Source organism: Sitophilus oryzae, unplaced genomic scaffold, assembly GCF_002938485.1.
Source record: "Sitophilus oryzae breed Bouriz unplaced genomic scaffold, Soryzae_2.0 scaffold_377_pilon_pilon, whole genome shotgun sequence".
Lineage (NCBI taxonomy): Eukaryota > Metazoa > Arthropoda > Insecta > Coleoptera > Curculionidae > Sitophilus > Sitophilus oryzae.
In genome coordinates this window covers 1,646,837-1,667,619 of record NW_022146948.1, presented here as the reverse complement: position 1 = coordinate 1,667,619, position 20,783 = coordinate 1,646,837, and the positions used below count along the sequence as shown (strand labels likewise).

The following is a 20,783-nucleotide window of genomic DNA, read 5'->3' as shown; positions in this document are numbered from 1 at the left end:
GGTGTTTGTTCAGGCGAGAGTGTCCTGTTAAAAATCCCGTGGCTCCTGTCTTATATCTGGTATCTCTACAATACTTGGCTCCTTCCCCGACAGATATCGCCATACACCTTGACAATATAATAAAAATCCTTACAAATATCTATCCTTAATAATATTATTTAACTCAGCATTAAAATAATGGTAATTATCAGGTAATCAAAGTTTTATATTTAAAGTTTTTCGCACAATTACTTACATTTAATGACTTTTTTCTGCTTTTAAAATGTACATTGTATTATTAATGATCTTTTAGCAGAATATTCATAAAGATATGCTGTGAAATCATCACGTAAATAAAATTATAATGGAGCAACTCTATTATCTCAGCTGTTTACCTCTTCTCTATCACATATTAAGAATTTCATATTTTTAGTAAAATGGCATTAAAATTACTACTTATTGCAAGAAAAACCTGTTTTTATATTGAAATTAGCATTAAATTGGCAATATGGAAATGTGCAGTAGACATCAATAATATCTTGGAAATAGCGGATGAATATTAAATATCCATCCCATTAACAACACGCTAGAGAAGAGATACGTAGATATGTTAAGAATAAATAATATTTACGTATAGTTTGGCTACCTCTGGGAAACTAATATGATAAATAATATTAAGGAAACGGTAATTTGTTTCTTGAATTAACGTATCATCTTTCCTGACTAAGGCATACGATTATTTTGATAGCTACACATCTACTTTGATTTTATTAAATTTCTCAAATTATACCTTACATTTTTTAAAATCATGTCATGTCCTCAAGCACTATACAGTGGTGTTTTCACAAATAACCTCATTACAACTAGATCATATTTGAAATAAAACTGTCAAACTTGCTTATGTTATTTTCTCGGTTATTTTGAATGTGGTAGACAATGATTCATTATTGATACCAAAATAACTTTGGACTTCTATTGTATTTATTTTAAAATGTGTTTAGGTCAGATGCGTCAATGTCCGTTATTGTAGTGTAAACTAATTTAAAATCTAAGACTATAGTAACTTTTTCTACCTGATCCAACCCTGGGCTGATTTTCTAAGTTTTTTTTTCGGCTGGCTGCACTGTTGGATTGTTGGTGTTGCCACACTCTACACTATCGACGCATAGTAATTGTTTCTTACATCTTCGATTCATTTATTATCTAACGCCGGATCAAGTGTTGCTCTGGGTTATAGTTTTGAAACAAAAATTGAAGGGTCCAGGGAAAAAACTTGATAAGCGCCAATTTCTTAATTCTAGGATTTTACCATATTATAGTAGGTCTAACTGGTTCCTACAAAATGTATAAACGCTACAGGGCAATCACTTGTTAAATCCTATGATATGTGCTTAGTAAAAATATAGAATACACGGCAAGAACCTCGTAACCTGGTTTAAAGGAGAGCACTGTACGGCTGGCACTTCCAGTGATCTCCTGTAAAATCAGTGAAATGGCGCTTATCATGTTTTTCCCATGGACCCTTTAATTCTTCCTGAGTTAATCTGTATTATCTATTAGAATTTCAATAGAAAATATACCTATATGTTACTGTAAATGTCCGAAATGCTGTAAAACCTAGGATAAGCGCGCTAAACCTAGGATTTACCAAAAGCATGTGGTAAAAGCCCGAAAACTATTTATTTTGCTTCCATTTCGGACTTTTACCGTGAACCAAACCACACCGCATTGGTAAAAGTACGAATAAGCAAGTAGTAGTAAAAACCAACCAACCCCACCAAATAACCACCTAACCAATGCATTAACACATCCCTAATAACCAGGCTAACCAATGCATTAATACCCTCCAAATAGCCAGGCTAACCAATGCATTAACACCCTCCAAATAACCATCTAACCAATGCATTAACACCCCCCAAATAAACAGGCTAACCAATACATTAACACCCTCCAAACAACCAGGCTAACCAATGCATTAACACCCTCCAAATAACCAGGCTTACCTAATTAGTTAATGTTTTTGGTAAATCCTAGGTTTAGCGCGCTTATCCTAGGTTTTACCGCATTTCGGACATTTACAGTAACAAATATGTATAAGACTGATACGTTACAAAAATCCATATCGTGAAACGATAATCGTTAAAATTTCAATGCCTAAATAAGGTACTTTATAAATGAAATAAAAACTCACACCAAAACACTTTTTATTTTGATATTCTTAAATGTAAACAGAACATAACGGCTATAATCATAACTATTAAAAAAACAGAAATATTAACTATAATCATAATTGCAAAATAAAAACACTAAATCACCACAATACACCAAAACACTTTTACTTATACACTGGACGCGCGTTTCGCTAACCATGTTAGCATCATCAGCAGATGATTATAAACTAAAGTACAATCTACAAGTTAAGCGTTTATATACTCGCTCAGTGGGCACCGAGTGGGCGTGGCAAAATCTAGCCAAGCGAGTCAGAGCCCACTGAGCGTAACAGTTAGATTTCCGCCACTAGAGTAGTAGGAACGAAGAACTTGAAGGAATTGTCTTTGTTGTTACTATCTGTCTCTGTTCATACTATCTTTACATTTATTAATTCTGATGCTTTCATATGCATCTAATTGCCTGTAATTTGAGACTTGTTTAATTAATTTTAAATTATTAAGATCCATACAATGTTCTTTATCAACAATATGTTCGGCAACGCAAGATTTATCCGGTCTACCATATCTTATCTGAGCTAAATGTTCTTTAAATCTAGTTAATATTGATCTTCTAGTTTGCCCAACATATTTCTGATTACAATCTTTAGAAGAAATTTCATAAATACCCGACCTTTCCAGTGGAGGTGTTTTATCCTTTGGATTACCTAATAATTGTTGTAATTTATTATTAGCACTATACACAAGTTTATAATTGACATTCTTAAAAATTCCTTTTAGACCACAGAATAACTCTCTATCAAACGGTATCGAAAAATATTTAGACGTATCTTTCTCCACTTGAAAAGTCGAATTTTCAGAAATCATTAACCTATACCTACGTTTTCTAATTAATTTATCAACTAGTGAAGTTAGTAGTCATAGAAACCCTCAAAATTTTTTGAGGTAAGTTTATTGAATTTTTTTTAACAGAGATAATAAGCTTCAGATTTTTAAGGCCCTTGTAGGGAGTCCAAACCTCCTATGTTTCTTGTACCGGGAGATAGGGACTCTTGATAGGGAACTTGAGGCTTTTTTAATGCATGTCTAGTTTTGGTATCTGCCTATAATGTTGGCTTGTTTGGACTCCTTTTCTCCGAACAATTTGAGATGCCATACGCCCAAGGGTAAAATAAAAAATGTTACACTACTGGGGTTTTATATTGAAAAAATTGAGTGCAGTCAAGCGTGAGGTGGTATATACAGGGTGGACCGAACAGTATTCCGGAAACTTAGGCAGCATATTCTGCAGATAAAAAAAAGCAAAAAAGTTCGTATAAATGTATGTCCTAAAATGCTTAGTTTCGGAGATACAGGATGCAGAAGTTTTATTTTTATTACGACTTTTTCCAAATAATTTCTGAATAGTTGGATGAAAATTGGTGTCTAGAAGTTTTTTGACATGGCAAATTTGATTTTGAAGTCAATATGACTCCTATTTGTAGGGGCCGCCACCTACATGTGTTTTAACTGTTTTGAACAGTAATATCTTTTCGTCCTTACCCGTATAAAACTACTGTGTGAAAAAATTTACATTTTCTACATAAAAAATGTCTCTTGGTAAAAATCGCTACGAGCAGCCGTTTTCAAGATACTTAGAACGGAAGCAGAGAATAATTGTTATTATTGACAAAAAATAAACATGTTGAGTAGATACTTGTTTGAATGAAATGATAAGTTTGGGAACTTATTATTTTTTTTTAATTAAATTTAAAATTTTCTTCGAAAAAGTGATGATAAAACGGTTTCTGTTGAGACACAAAATCATTTCAAATTTATGATTTCAGTCTAATAACTATTTAGTCAACATGTTTAATTTATGTCAATTATGACAGGTATTGATAATTTCGATTCCAAATATATCGATAACCATTACTCGTGGCGATTTTTACCAAGAGACCTTTTTTACGCAAAAAACCTCGCAAATGTTTTTTCACTCAGTAGTTTTATACATGTACGGACAAAAAGTTATTACTCTTCAAACCAGATAAAAATATGTAGGTGGGGCCCTCTACAAGTAGGAGTCATATTGACATCAAAATCAAACTTCTCATGCAAAAGATTCTCAAATACCAATTTGCATCCAAATATTGACGCTAATTCAGAAATTATTTGGAAAAAAATCGAAATAAAAATGAAAGTTCTACAACCTGTATCTCCGAAACTAAGCATTTTGGGACATAGATTAATACGAACTTTTTTACTTATTTTTAACTGCAGAATATGCTGCCGAAGTTTCCGGAATGCAATTCGGACCACCCTGTATATCCCTAGATATCCAAGTCAAAGTTGGTTAATAAATCTACAAAATAGAGTTTTTATTTTTTTTTCTACTGTAACCTACTTAGTAAACTACAGACAAAGATTGCAGACAGACATTAATATTTCATTCATTTCTTTCCCAAAAAATGTTATACATGTTTACAACGGCCGAGCTAGACTTAAATTTGAAGATGGTCTACTAATTATGATATATAAACACTTTTTTGAAACCCAAATTGAGAATTCGTGCAATGAAGCCATTTACTCTGAACTCTTTTTGGAATATGGTTCCTAAATTAGATTTTAATAACAGAGAACGTCTTGTAATACACATCTTGTATCTCGTTAAATTGATAAGTGTTGATGGCACTAAATTATATAGCATTCAAGAAAATCTCATTTTTAATATGTTTTTTTGGTCGTAATAAAGTAAAAAATAAAATAATGTTGTTTCGAATACTATAAAATTTATTGGAGGTATTTAAAGAGTGAAATAAAATAAATATTTATCCAGGGTGAGTCTTAAATAAGTGCAAATATTTTCAGAGCCGGTAGATATCGATAAAATAAGCATATTTTCTCTTTACCGTTTTTCAAATGAGTCCAAAATAACCGAGTTATTTTACTTTGAAAATTTAAAAAATCTCTTTTTTCCTTAAATTTTGAGAAACACTCAAGGTACAAAAAATAGTAAATATAGTTACTACTTGTATTTAGCCCATATAGCACTATACAGTTTGCAGCAAAGGATTTTATAGTTGTAGCATTCTTTACAACATTTTTTTTCCGTGTAATAAAAATAGTGTTAAAAAAAATAGCAAATTCCGCAAGCCTGATTTTTAAAGAAAATCTAAACTTAAATTGGGCGATTAGAGATAAAAAATGTACAGAAATGATGTCACTTGGATAAATGGAAGAATTATTTATAGTTTGGCATTAAGCAAGCCAACATTTTTACAACAGAATTTAACTTTTCTTAAATAAATATTAATTTATTCAAAACATTAAACTTAATATTATATGAATACTAGATAAATATTTAAATAGCAAACGGGTTTCTATTAGTTATTTTTGCTTCTATCCCGAGAATCAGTTGCTATTGGTTGAAAATGACGAAAAAGTGTTTTCATCTAGATGGATGAAAATTGGTAAATTCGTACAGGGTGTTTCAAAAAAACATGTGTCATCTCTCTTGGGGAGATTCCTCACGAAAAAATAAAGTATATTTTTCATATCAACATAGGTCCGATATTGCTTTGTTTCGTAGCTACAGTGTGTTAAAGTATTAATATTTCTTCGATTTATTATAAATTTTAAAGTACTATTAGTGATTCGAATGAAATTTTGAGGGTAAAAGTTACTATAAGTGCTACATATTTTAATGCTAAAAAAGTGTCAATAAATTTATCAGGGACGTGCATATTGGTTATCACTAGAATATTTTTCAAAGAAAAACATTTGCGTCACTGACTTTTTTCTTTTGATATCAAAATCGTGTAGGCCGTTTAATGCCAATTAAAAATGATCTCTTGATATTTTGTCGAATTCAGCTTCCTTGACGAGATACATGCAATTTGATTAATCACAATTAATAAAATTAAAACAAAAATAAAATTAATAAATGATATATTTTACCTAATTTATTAATAAATATTATTACTGTTAGTAATTATTACTATTAGTCCAACATACAGCAATTTTAAATACAAAATAATTGTATTTAAGATAATTACAAAAGACCTAATTTTAAAAACATGTAACATCCTGTAACTCTAATAAATCTAATTTTTTATATTTTTTGATCAGGAATCTATGAGTAGGTACTTATTTAAAACTCTCGCAAGTTAATGATATTATTTTTTTTAAAGGTTGCTATTACACTTGGATCAAAGCAAATTAATAAAATTGCGTTTATCTCATCAAGGAGGCCGAAATCGACAAAATATGAAGAGACAACTTTTAATCAGCATTAAACTGCTTACGCTATTACGCTAACGAGAAAAAAAAATCAGTGGCGTGCATGCTTTTTTTAGAAAAATATTCCAGCGATAATCCATATGCATGTCCCACTAATAATATTTGAACATATTTAAGAAATACCCTGTATATAGAGAGAAAAAAATTAGCAGAATTAATTAATGGGGGGGCGTTACGAAACCTATCTACGTGTCATGTAAACAAATGATAACGAAATTTTTATGATTTCCTCAATCTACATTAAACATTCACATCTCTATCGGAGATCTACCCAAACAAGGTAAAACCGAAAAATAAATTTCTTTTAATGATGGCATATTATGCAGGGGCGTCCCATTCATTCATTCCGCATCGCGTGTGGAATTCCATTTAAAGTTATGTATACAAATTCTAAATGTGCCTTGTATTTCTTGGTCTAATGGACGCCTGTAACTGACAAATAGATAGGTAGAGATGTTTTTCTTTTTTTCCGGCTAGATACCTATTATGAGTGTGTGTTAGAAAGTTTCTAATTTCGGTTATAACGGCTGTTATTTATAGCACAATCCCTTTAGAATAATACGTGTCTTCGAAATCAAGAAAATTTAATTTATACATTAATGGAATAGGTATATTATATTACTAAAATAGAAATTAATAATACAATTTATAAATAATTTAATACAGCATTTTTTGTGAAAAATATGTGTTTTTACGGATTCTTTATCGATACGTGCTGGAATTGCAGGACCTGTCAACTTGTTTCATTTTGTTTACACCCTTAATTGCTGACATGGAGCCTGAGAGACTCCTCCGCCAATTTGGCGCACGACTATATACTGTCATTACAATTGTTTCTGCGACATGTGGCTCGGTGAACCTTCCTGATTTTTACTGTGCTTTAATTTACCGAAAAGGTGACCAGCACTGATTTTTAAGATGGAGATTTTGATGACATATGTATGTATATGTGTGTTTGTCACCCTTCTAGAAGTACCTTAGACGTAGGGTGTCTTACTTGGTGTAAAAATGTACATGGACTAACTAAATATCATTTTACTGCCAAGCGACTGCCAATGGCTGCGTAGAAGAGTGCCTATATCTGCCATATAATTATAGTCGACTGAAGCCAATGACTGCCAGCGACTACCAAGAAAATGTACATGTAATTCCACAGTGCGACACGTCTCGACCTTAGAATTTTGATGACGGCGACAGAGTCACTATCGAATTTAAAAAAGTTTGACTAGGAATATAATTCATAATTTATTATTGTTATTACATTTACATACAAATAAAATCAGATTATCAAGTCGATTAATCTGGTTGTCAACTGAAAAGTCAATTACCGGTAGCGGCTACACAGCTCAGTTTTAACCCATAAGGATATTTCCAGAATTTTTATTTTTTTCCTTCCCTACCTTAATAAGCTTAAACTATCTAAAATTCAAAATTTGGAGTTTGTGACGCTTCTAGAAGTATCTTAGAATTTTAATGATCTGTCAGTGAGTCACTGTCGAATTTAAAGAAATTTGACAAGCGATAATTCATAAACTATGAGGTACCTATAACTACTAGAGATATGGCAATTTAATATCTATAGTATATCCTTGTGATTAGTAAGAATTAATAATCTTGCTTCGAAAAAAGGATGGTACGGCTGTGCTCGACTTGAAGGGGAAGACTACCAGATAAAAAGCTTGTTTTTATTCATCACTTCCAATAAACGTTGAACAAATCCACAAGAACTTTATTTTATTCAAGCAATCACAGTATAGTCATCACCATAAAGTTGTAAGAACCGTTGTTAGTTGTTAAAGCAGAAAAAAATCGAAAAGATAAAAAATGTATAAATTATTTAATTACCTGTGATAAAATCAGAGTTATTATGAAAAAATGTTTTTTTAAGAAAATTCCACCACCCTGTATCTCACAAATTAAGATGTTTAGGACATACATTAATATGAAGTTTTTCTCTTAGAATAGGCTCAATAATCCCCTTTAAATATTAGCATGTCATTAAGGAACACCCTGTAGATATACAGGGTGGTCCGAACTGTATTCCGGAAACTTCAGCAGAATATTCTGCAGATAAAAATAAGTAAAAAAGTTCGTATAAATGTATGTCCTTAAATGCTTAGTTTGGAGATACAGGGTGTAGAAGTTTTATTTTTATTTCGATTTTTTCCAAATAATTTCTGAAGTAACGTCAATATTTGAATGGAAATTAGTGTCTGGGAGATTTTTGATATTAGAAATTTGATTTTGATGTCAATATGACTCCGACTTGTAGAGGGCGCAACCTACATATTTTTAACTGGTTTGAAGAGTAATAACTTCTCGTCTGTACCTGTATAAAACTACTGAAAATATACATTTACGATATTTTTTACGTAAAAAAGGTCCCTTGGGAAAAATCGTTACGAGTAATGGTTCTCGAGATAATATTTTGAATCAAAATTATCAATACCTGTCATCATTCACATAAATTATTAAACATCAGTTTTATCATCACTTCTCCGCCGAAAAATTTATGATTAATTTAAAAAAAATTCCCGAATTTATTATTTCAGTCAAATAACTATATAACTCAACGTGTTTATTTTTTGTCAATAATGACATGTATTGACTATTTCCATTCTAAATATCTTGAGAACGGTTACTCGCAGCGATTTTTACAAAGAGACATTTTTTTCGTAAAAAGTCATGGAAATGTAATTTTTTTTACTCAGTGCTTTTATACAGGTACAGACGAAAAGTTATTACTCTTCAAACCAGTTAAAAATATGTAGGTGGCGCCCTCTACAGGTAGGAGTCATATTGACATCAAAATCAAATTTCTCATGTCAAAAAACTCCCAGACACCAATTTTCATCCATATATTACTTCAAACATATCGTTACTTCAGAAATTATTTGGAAAAAATCGAAATAAAATTGAAACTTCTACACCCAGTATCTCCGAAACTAAGCATTTTAGGACATACATTTATAGGAACTTTTTTACTTATTTGTATTTGCAGAATATGTTGCTGAAATTTCCGGAATACAGTTCGGACCACCCTGTATATGTACTCAACACTTAAAGTCTTTTTTGTTTTTTGAAAAAAACACAATTATTTTAGTTGAAAGCCACACGCGATACACAAAAAAAATCAATCAATACTAGGCTCTATTGTACCGATATTTCCAATATCTCGGATTTCTCGAAATTTCCCCGCATGTGTCAATCTCCGAATCGAATTTCAGCAGCCACAGCCGTCCCAGCAAAAATTGAAACAAAGTAATCCCCGCCATCGGTCACATGCAAATGGAAGGACGACGTAAGGAGAGCGGTTTCAGATTACTCCCCGGTATAATTATAGCCCTCCAGGGCCTTAGAAAAGGTATTTGCGTGCCAGAAAATCGCCTCCTCGGCACGTCCCGCCACTCGACTAGCGCGCCCAGAGAGATAATACGGCCTCTGCATATTTCACAAACACAAAAGAATTTCGTATGTGTACGGGGATACTCGACTGTCTGTTTTAATTGTGACGGGGCTCTTATTTTTGCTCGCAGACTACTTGATACGGGGTTCTGTCTGGCCGGGTCTCTCTACAATTTTTCGAGTACCGTCTGATTAATGTCGACAGCGGATCTTATATTTTTTGTTGTTTTGGACTAGAATAAGTTTGATAGTTCTTAGATTGTAGATTGTATGGGAGAGGATAAGTTGAGGTACTACATCATTCAGTCTCAGGCTACTACTGGCCTACTGCCTATTAAGCTTAATACCAGTAACATACAAGATAATAAGAAAAATAATAAACAATATAATACAAAACATGTTAGATTCTGCACAACCACGAGAACAAGCAGGCTTTAGCACGATTGATCACATACATGCATTAAGAGAAACTCAAAGAATCAGCCGAACAAAAGAATATACTTCCACCAGCCATAGCTTTAATAAACTTTAAGAAGGCTTTCGATGCGATATATTTATTCTAAAGCACTAATAGAAGCCCTAGGGAAACAAGGTATTGACAGGCCTTATATAGGAACTCTCGCTAATATATACAAATAAGCCAAAGCAAATGTAATCATATACATATATAAAACAACCCCAGAGTTCCCAACTACTAAAGGAGTACGACAAGAAGACGCGATATCCCCAAAGCTGTTTACAGCAACACTAGAAGAAATCTTCCGTCAACTAGAGTGGACCAACAAAGGATTAAAAATAGATGGCGAGTTTATCTAGAGAGACCATCTAAGGGGGGATTCGCCAATGAGAAAGTCTTAATTACCAATAGTCCTGAAGTACTACCAATAGTCCTGAACTATAAGCACAAATTAACAAACTAAATACAGCCAGCAATAGTAACAAGTATGGCTCTAAATGAATTTAGCAAAAACTAAAGTAATGTACAACGAACTAGTAGACAGAGTACAACGAACTAGTAGACAGAAAAGACACCCTTATAAATAACACACAGCTCGAGATTTCTACTAATATAAAATCAACAGAAGAATTAAGTATAAGCATGGGGTACTTATGGAAGAGTCTCATATTCAAATGCCTAGAATCTAGAATGCCACTTCTAAGAAATCTAAGAATCTAAATAAAAAAACGTTCGACCAATGTGTTACTACCAGTCATGTCCTATGCATACGAAAACCTGGACATTTAAAACAGACATTATAAGGACACTACAGATCGTACAATGCTCAATGAACGAAATAGAAGAAGGACCTGAGAGGGGACACAGGTTAGTTCTCCATCTCAAATATCAGTATCAAAGTTTATGTCAAGAATGGTTGTCGTCTCGGCGCACTCTGAGGTGTTCTGGTGTTTCCCCATTTTCCCATAGTGAAGAATGAGTTTGAATAGTTCTTTCTGCTATTGGAGTAAAAAACAGTTCTGTTTTGTTCTGTTATCTCATTGGCTCATTTATACATAATTCCCAAGAAAAACACATCGTCAAATCCACCAAATACAATTTTCTACGCTGAGTAATATACTATTGAAACATGCGTGCATCTGCTGGTAGAACGGCAATACTCCTAAAAAACAGTAAACATATTTTCGGATAGTCAAGCCGCGTTGAAAGCGCTTGAAGCAACGAAATGCACGTCCATGACCATTCTTCATTGTAAGAAACTATACTATTTACTAGGAGATACGATCAAAGTGTGGCTGATATGAATACCGGGACATATCGACCTAGAGGGAAACGAACGTGCTGACTTCCTCGCTAAAACAGATGCCGGTACGTCATTCGTGGGTCCAAAACCGACACTTAACGTTCAGATAAATCTCGCAAGAGATTCGTTTGTGAATGGGTTAGCGACATGACGTTTCAAGACTGGAATGACAGTCCCGGAATGGAACATGGCAAGAAAATCTTGTCAGGGTCATCCAAACGCAGAACAGGAGAATTACCAGGCCACATTTTCTAGAAAAAAATATGATAAAACAGTTTCTGTTGAACCATTGGCACAAAAACATTGCAAATTTTTTGTCAATTATGACATGTATTGACTATTTCAATTCCAAATATCTTCAGAACCATTACCCGTAGCAGTGGCGGATACAGAGGGATAACCTGTAAATTGTGTTAAATATTAGGCTTTTGGGTAAAAAATGGCGCCCTAAAAAGCATATTCTACATTACTTTTTATTTTGGACCCACCCCTAAAATAAATTCCTGTATCCGCCCCTGACCCGTAGCGATTTTTACCAAGAGAACTTTTTTACGTAAAAAAGGCAATCAGCAGGCTTTTCAGTAGTTTAATACAGGTACGGACAAAAAGTTATTGATCTTCAAAACAATAAAAAATATGTAGGTGGCGCCCCCTACAAGTAGAAATTATACTGCTATAGAAATCAAATTTCTCATGTCAAAAAACAGCCAACAATATGTGTAGAAATATCGACGAAAGTCGTGGCTAACGTCATATTCAAGGCCTGACTGTTTTGACAGTTCTACCGAAGTGGTCGAGAATTAGTAGTCGTACCAAACCAAACCAAACAAACCTAGTGTACCGTATTTTCATTAGTTTCGCAACAAATCTGTGTTTTTTACGCGTTTCTATGCTAATAAAATTATACTAAATAATTTTGAGTGTACTCTGTGTGAATAGTGAAGTCTCTAGATCCGATTCATAACATCGTACCCGCGAAAAAAACATACTTTCGGTAAAAATTATAGTAACACGTGCGATGCCGGCTGTGTATCCGGGCTAGGAAAAAGTTGGGAAATGTATATAAAAACGTAATTAATAGCGTTAGTATTAGTGTATAGTGTTAAACCAACGTAAGTGACGTGTATTTTTAGGTAAAACAGTTTTCGTTTCTTTATTTTTACTTTGTGAAATAAAAAATGCTGCAAGATTGTTCTGTGCTTTGTTGTAGCAGCAATTATAATAAGACCTCAGGATATGTTTCTACGTTCTCTTTCGCAAAGGACCCAGGAAAACGTAAGAAATGGATATCTGCTGTCCATCACGAAAAAGCTTTCACTGTAACAAATGCTTCTGCTGTTTGTGAGAAGCATTTTGCAGAATGGCATGTGAAAATTCGGCTAAAAGGGCTAGGCAGATGGCACAATATTAACTGTAACTAGGTCACGTCCAAAACCTACAGAAGATGCTGTGCCTAAAATGTTTCCAAATCAACCCTCTTATATGACTGTGCATATTCCCATAAAGAGAAAACATCCCAATGAAAGAAAACAAGATTTGGAAATTCAGGATGAAATAAATATTGAAAATTATTATTAAATATATAGGTGCCCGGTGACGGAGAGGTACAAGCTCTCGTCTACCAATCTCAAGGTGTGGGTTCGATTCCCACACCCGGCATTTCATCAGCCGACTATTTTTATTAAAATAAAAATAGTTTGGGTACCTAGGTCGACTCAGCCTTAAATGAGTACTTGGGATTCACAATCCTGAGGTAATAATAGGCGGTTGAAGCGTAGTGCTAGCCACATTACCTTCCTTGTATATTGTATACCGAACGGCTCTAGTATAGCAAGCTGTACCTTGCTACTCCCAAGGCGTTAAACGCTATATACGGGAGCTATTATTATTATTATTATTAAATATATATTATTATGAAATGGCAATATATTTTAAAGAAATTAAATGAATTGTACTTTGTTTCAGTATTTTATATAAAAAAAATGATATCTTTATCTTTTTATTTACGATTTATGGAGACGGTTACTTGATGAACATCAAACTACAAATTACTTAATGATAATAGTTAATTCTACCTGATATCCACATTTTTTAAATATGTTAGGCAAATTTTTATAATTATTTTTAATTAAACTTTAAAATGTATTCTGCCCTTATCATATACAATACATTTTCTTAACTTGTCGATAAACGTATAGTTTTTATAGTCAATTTTTTTAATATTTGGAAACTTTTTATCACAAGGTATCTTATTACTAGTTGCTAAATACTCGCTAACGCAATTTTAGGACATGCTTTTTATTATCTGGATTTTATTCTGTTTATCTTATGCTGTAGTTTATTTCATATTAATATTCGTGTTTTAGATCTAAATTTTAATGCTATTCAATTACTTTAACGCGATAAAAAGTTAATATTATTTTTTAGTACCTTTGTGTATAACATTTTTCATATTTATATCTGGCAAAACTATCAATAAATACTATTATTTATGCAAAAACTATATGCAGTACCATATGGCACAATTCAAAATCCCGACTATTGCGGTTACGTCACAAATCGACAGATAAAAAAACTATTTAATCCCTTGGCGGTAAAATCAAAAAGGGAACGAGTATTTTGACAGTTCAAAATTTGCATGGGATTTTCTATGTTTCCCCACCCGGTATAAAAATACTGAATAAAAATAAAACATTAAAGAAGATAACAAATATTTATTCTGATCACTGTGTACACTTCTATAACAATCGTATTGTTGTCAACACTTCCAGCTAACCACATAAATTTATTTCCCATACAACAAATCAAATCCAATGCGCCCCGAGTTGATTACCTCCATAAATAATGGTTATTTATGCCCTATGAAATGTACTCTAAAATTTAAAATGTTGCAACCTGGTAGACAACAAAGAATAGAACCACTTTGCTATCTCCAAGTTGTAAAATTGATTTTTTTCTTTTTAAATTTTATTGATTGTTATAACTTATTGCCCATGGGTAAATATTTCAGGACCGTTATAAATATTAATAAGGGTACTTACTTATTTATTGATTGTTCATAGTGTTTCTTATTTTATACCTTGCTTCCAAGAACAGGCGTTACAAATTTATTACTCCTACTATATAATTAAATAATAGTTTAATAATAATTTGTTACATTAGCTGTTTACTAATAAGATGTTTAAAAGTTCTTTTGTGTTATCTGCGGATAAACACATTATATTATACGTGGGCGCTGTTCTCTGGTGAGTACTGGGTCGTAAAGTCTTCTTCTTGAGGTGCCTCTTCTCAGCGAAGATAACTAGATAACCACTGCGAATTCTTCTCGTCTTTCTGCTGTTCTCACGAGTGCTTGAACATTCATTCCTCGGTCGTAAATTAAGAAAAACAAAAACTACTTATGCTTTTATAACATTTTTGGGCGCCACTCAGTTTTGAAAATATTCTGAGTTGAAAACTGAAATAAAAAAAGATTGGTGTTAATTTTAACAAATAACTACAAAAATAATATGTCCGCTCATTACGTGCGTGTTGAATTGAACTTATCTTCTGTCGAAAGAACCTGTCCAACAGCAGCAATGTAGGCCATTGTCATTCATAGATATGGCAATGCAACCTAACCTAACGATTAGAGTGATAATCATTTACGGAAACAGTACTGGGAGAATTGTCAGTTCTGGAGATTGACACACCCTCAAAAGGGAAATTGTTTCCAGAGAATTGGAAGAGAGAAACATTTGCTCAGCAGTTAACGACACAATAAGGTAGTCTAGTAATGCTTCCAAAAAAAAAAATTAAACGCAAACAACTTTATTGATAAATGTATTGTTTCTACTTTGAAAAATACTAATGGGCCTTAAAATTAAAGAAGTTTTAAAAATTTTCTTGAATTTTTTTTTAGTAAAATGAGAATAATTTATTTGCAGTCGAAAAAATTGTTTCCGCGTGTTTTTTAGGGTCAAAGTTAATGTATTCAAAAAGCAGGAATTGCTATTTTAGGAACGAAACATTTTCTTATTTAACAACATGGCGGCTTTCACTTTGTTGTTTTGGAGATTAAGATGGAGTAGTTCGAGTAGTCGCATACTGGACTAATAAAGTCGCAGTTCGGCCTTAACAGGTAGTATACTAGTCGCAAGATTGCCTAATTTAGTCATCCTAGAGTCTAGCTTGTGCCGCCCTCTATAATCTAAATAAACGAGGGAGTGGATAAACTATCGGTAATATATGCCGATGTATATTTAAATTTAGTTTTATATGTACCTTTCTTATGTCCCATTTTAAATAAGTTTTTTTTATAAAAACAAAAACAGCACTGAACTGTCTGACTGAACAGAACAATGAAGTGAAAATTTAAGATTTAAGGTTATGGTTCAATACAGTTGCAAAAAGGTAGTGCCTCGACGTCCTACCAACGTAAGAATAAGGAAATCTAAACAACGTTGGAATAAGTAAAACAGACGACGTTTGCATAACGTTGGAATAGGTCCTGAAACTGACGTCGGAAAACTCTATATTATCCAACGTTGTAACTACGTTGTCCGAATCACCTAAAGATCACTTAAGCAAAAAAGGTTACAAGACAACGTTTATTCGACGTCGCAGAAGCTTCTACTTTGCTGTAGTACTGGTCCAACGTCGGCACAACGTTATAAAAACGTTTAAATTTATTTTAATACCCAAGGTAGGGAGCTAACTATTTTTTGTAACTAATCCAACGTTGTGTTTAGTAAATGTAGTGTTCAATAGTTTAGAGATTATTATTATATAAAAAATGTACTCTGAATAACTGTAAACAACAATGTTTATCTTTACGTAATGCGGAAAGGCGAGTTGAGTCAATACACGATAGCCAGCAAGCAAACAGTATTTTATTTTAAACCCCAGAGTTTTCGCGTATTCTACAGTGGCGACGAGGACTAAACCAAACAGATATTGTGATTCGGTTAAAATACAATCGAGTAAGTACCTAAAGTTTTAATTGGAAAATTACACCAAATATTTACTATATATTGACCGATTTCGAAAAATAAATTAACACTTTAACTGCCACGTTAAACACTAGTGACTGACATTTCTTTGGTAAGGAATCGGCCGTGTCAAACGTTCTGGGTTTATTTTACATCGTATTGTATATTAGAATCATTTTCCTGGTTCCTTCAAGTATCAGAGTACATTAATAACAAGACAATGAAAATTTTATTTTATAAAGAAATGGAAATAGGCAGCTAAAATGTTAACAAAAAAAAATCTTTTGGTGTTAATTTATAATACTAAGTACATGTGTACATTTAAGCAATTTAATACAAATAAAAGAGACTAAGGTCCAAATTAGAGGGGACGTAGGTCCATATTAGAGGACGTAGGTCCAAATTAGAGGGACGTAGGTCCAAACAGAGGGACGTAGGTCCAAACAGAGGGACATGGAGGTCAAACAGAGGGACGTAGGTCCAAATCAGAGGACGTAGGTCCACATCAGAGGACGTAGGTCCAAACAGAGGGACATAGGTCCATATCAGAGAGGACGTAGGTCCAAATCAGAGGACGTAGGTCCAAGTTAGAGGGACGTAGGTCCAAGTTAGAGGGACGTAAGGTCCAAAACAGAGGACGTAGGTCCAAAAACAGAGGACGTAGGTCCAAATCAGAGAGACGTAGGTCCAAATCAGAGGGATGTAGGTCCAAATTAGAGGGACGTAGGTCAAATCAAGAGGACTTAGGTCCAAATCAGAGGGACGTAGGTCCAAATCAGAGGGACGTAGGTCCAAATTAAAGAGACAGAGGTGCAAATTCGAGTTTCATTTATATGCCATTAAGAGATTAAGTCGAAATTAAATGACAAATATATATATCGATAATAGTTAATATTTGGTGTTAAAATGTAAATTAATTAAATAATATGTATACTGTAAATGTATCATAACTAGGTAACAAAGTTATAACAAAAAAAAAAAAAAAAAAAAAAAGCGAAAATGTCGAACGCACATGCCATTGAAGAAAACTCCGAAGATGAAGGCGACTATGTGTTCCATATCGATCAAGACGACACACTATCATGCAAAATTGGTGGAGTGAACATTGATATGCTCATTGACTCAGGCAGTAAATGTAATTTACTGAGCCTAGATGCCTGGCAATATTTAAAACGTGAGAGAGTTCAAGTCCATAACCAGGTAAAAATCCAGACAAAATATTTTAGCCAATGCCAGTAAGGCACCCTTGACTGTCGTGGGATCTTTTGAAGCATTTATTGATGTTGGAAATCAGCCTATTAAAGCCGTATTTTATGTAATAAAAAATGGAAATAAAAATCTACTTGGTAAAAGAACGGCAATAGAGCTAGGTGTTCTAAAAAATTGGTTTACATAATGTCAATGCCACAACAAGCCCATTTCCGAAATTTAAGGACACAGTTGTAGATATTCCAATTGACGAAACAATACAGCCAGTAAGTCAGCCATATAGACGAGTACCAATTCCACTGGAAGAAAAAATCAACAGGAAACTTAAGGAACTTATTGATTTAGACATCATTGAGGAAGTGGCAGGATCATCTAAATGGGTATCTCCAATCGTTCAGTATTAAGGACAGGGAGGTTAGAATCTGCCTTGACATGCGAAGAGCAAATTCAGCTATTATGCGTGAAAATCATCCACTTCCAACGATGGACCAGTTATTACCAAAATTTAGAGGTGCAAAGATATTTTCAAAATTAGATATAAAAAACGCATTCCATCAAATCGAAATTTCACCAGCCTCCCGTCATATTACTACATTTATTAGCAGCAAAGGATTACTACGATATAAAAGACTGATGTTTGGCATATCTTGCGCTCCAGAAATTTTCAGAAATTATTGGAACGTGTACTTGCCAAATGTGACGGTGTTGTCAATTTCATCGACGATATTTTAATTTTTGGAGCAACTCTAGAAGAACATAATATGAGATTAAATAATGTTTTAACAACTTTAGATCAAAATAACATCCTACTAAATAAAGATAAATGCATGTTTAGATTGAGAAGCGTTGAATTTTTAGGTCATCAGCTCTCAGCAGTAGGTATCAAACCCCTAGAGAGCTACATAGGAGCCATAAACACATTTCGAGCACCCAAAACTATTAATGGAGATACAAAGTTTTTTGGGGTTGGTAAATTACGTGGAAAATGGATCCCCTAATCTAGCAACGCTGACAGACCCGTTAAGGAAGATACTTAGGTTAAAATTAGGAAAAAATTCCAACATAGAGTCCTACTGGAAGGCTGAACAGCAACATTCGTTCAAAAAACTAAAAGAGACCCTATCCAGCATCAAAACATTGGGCTATTATCATCCAGGTGACAGAACCCAAGTCATAGCTGACGCCAGTCCAGTTGGTCTTGGCTGTGTACTTATCCAATTTGACGAATCTGGTCCTCGAATTATATCATTTGGAAATAAAAGCCTGACAGCTTGTGAGAAGAGATATTGTCAGACGGAAAAAGAAGCTCTTGCGCTGGTATGGTCAGTGGAACATTTCCATATGTACCTATATGGAAAAGAAACATTTGAATTGGTTACAGATCACAAACCACTAGAAGCCATATTTAAACCAACAGCCAAACCGTGTGCGCGCATAGAGAGATGGGTCCTTCGACTACAATGTTACAATTATAAAGTAGTATACCGCCCTGGAAAATTTAATATAGCGGATGTTTTATCCAGACTGCCAAGAATAGAAAATATAAATAAATCATTTGATGAAAATTCTATTTGCCAAATACTAAGCTATTCAAGACCTGTTGCTGTTTCATTATCTGATATCAAGAGAGCTTCAGAAAAAGACCAAGAAATCACCAAAGTAAAAGAAGCAATATTTCAAGATGTTTGGGACCAATCAATTAATCAATATAAAATATTTAGTTCAGAACTGTGTTTTCATGAAGGAATTCTATTAAGAGGTGACAAAATAGTTATACCATCACAACTTAGGCCAAAAGTTATGGAAGCAGCTCACGAAGGTCACCCTGGCATCGTAGCTATGAAGAAACGTTTACGAACGAAAGTGTGGTGGCCTAAAATCGACGCCGACGCGGAAAAACTTGTAAAGGCTTGCAAAGGATGTACGTTGGTTTCAGCGCCGAATAGACCAAATCCAATGAAACGACGGGAACTGCCTTCACAGCCATGGGTAGTTGTTGCCATTGATTTCTTAGGCCCACTTCCAAGTAACGAGTTTATATTCGTCATAGTCGATTATTTTAGCCGTTACAAGGAGATTAAAGTATTAAAAGATATTTCAGCACAAAGCACGATTAGTACATTACAAGAAATTTTCTCTAGGCTAGGGTATCCATCTTGCATTAATGCTGATAATGGCAGGCAGTTTACAAGCATTGAATTTAAAAACTATTGTAAAGAAACCGGTATCGAATTATTTCACACTATACCTTATTGGCCTCAACAAAATGGCGAAGTTGAACGACAAAATCGTGACATACTAAAGAGAATTAAAATTAGCTGTGCTTTAAAACAAAACTGGAAAAGGGATCTTCTCGATTACATGATGATGTACAATAGTACACCGCACAGTATTACCGGTAAATCTCCATCCGAATTGTTTTTTCGAAGATTTTTTAGAGACAAGATTCCTAGCATCAGCGATCTAGAAAACAATAATTTAGACAGTGAAGTTAGAGACAGAGACAAAATATTAAAAGAACAAGGAAAAGAATACGGGGACAGAAAACGAAAGGCAGTAGAAACTAATTTGGAGCCAGGTGACAAAGTTTATGTGAAAAATTTAATTAAAGTAATAAAACTTGTCCCAAACTTCAATCCAAGTCCGCATACAGTAATAAATAAAAACGGAGGGGATATTCAAATTAGGAATGATGAAACAGGTCAAGATTATCGAAGAAATATAATACATTTAAAGAAAATTGAAGGAGAATGGAAAGTCACTAATAAACCAGAACAAAATGATAGTAGTCATGAGCATGACTAGGGAACTATTGAATGAAGTTAAATGTATTGTTTGGATAGTGGGTATTTTGTGATTTAACTTAATTTTATTGTTACAAAATAGTGTAGTCCCTAAGAGATTATTATTAGCATTAAGTTATACTAGTTCGTTGTTTATTGTAAATTAGAATTAGTTAAAATTAATATATCTAGGTAATAAGTTATATCGTTTTAGTTATAGGTTGCAGAAGT

The 20,783-nt window shown here is 33.5% G+C and overlaps 1 protein-coding gene across 1 annotated transcript; it reads left to right on the top strand.

The window, feature by feature from the left end:
* The first annotated feature begins 18,711 nt into the window (after window positions 1–18,711).
* Window positions 18,712–20,574, top strand: LOC115885230 (uncharacterized protein K02A2.6-like). Its single transcript, XM_030904067.1, has one exon. It carries the CDS (start codon window positions 18,712–18,714, stop codon window positions 20,572–20,574), a length of 1,863 nt encoding a protein of 620 aa, XP_030759927.1.
* The last annotated feature ends 209 nt before the right edge of the window (window positions 20,575–20,783 follow it).

Coding starts and splice junctions, on each gene's coding strand:
- LOC115885230 (XM_030904067.1), top strand. CDS start 18,712: ATGGAGATACAAAGTTTTTTGGGGTTGGTAAATTACGTGGAAAATGGA.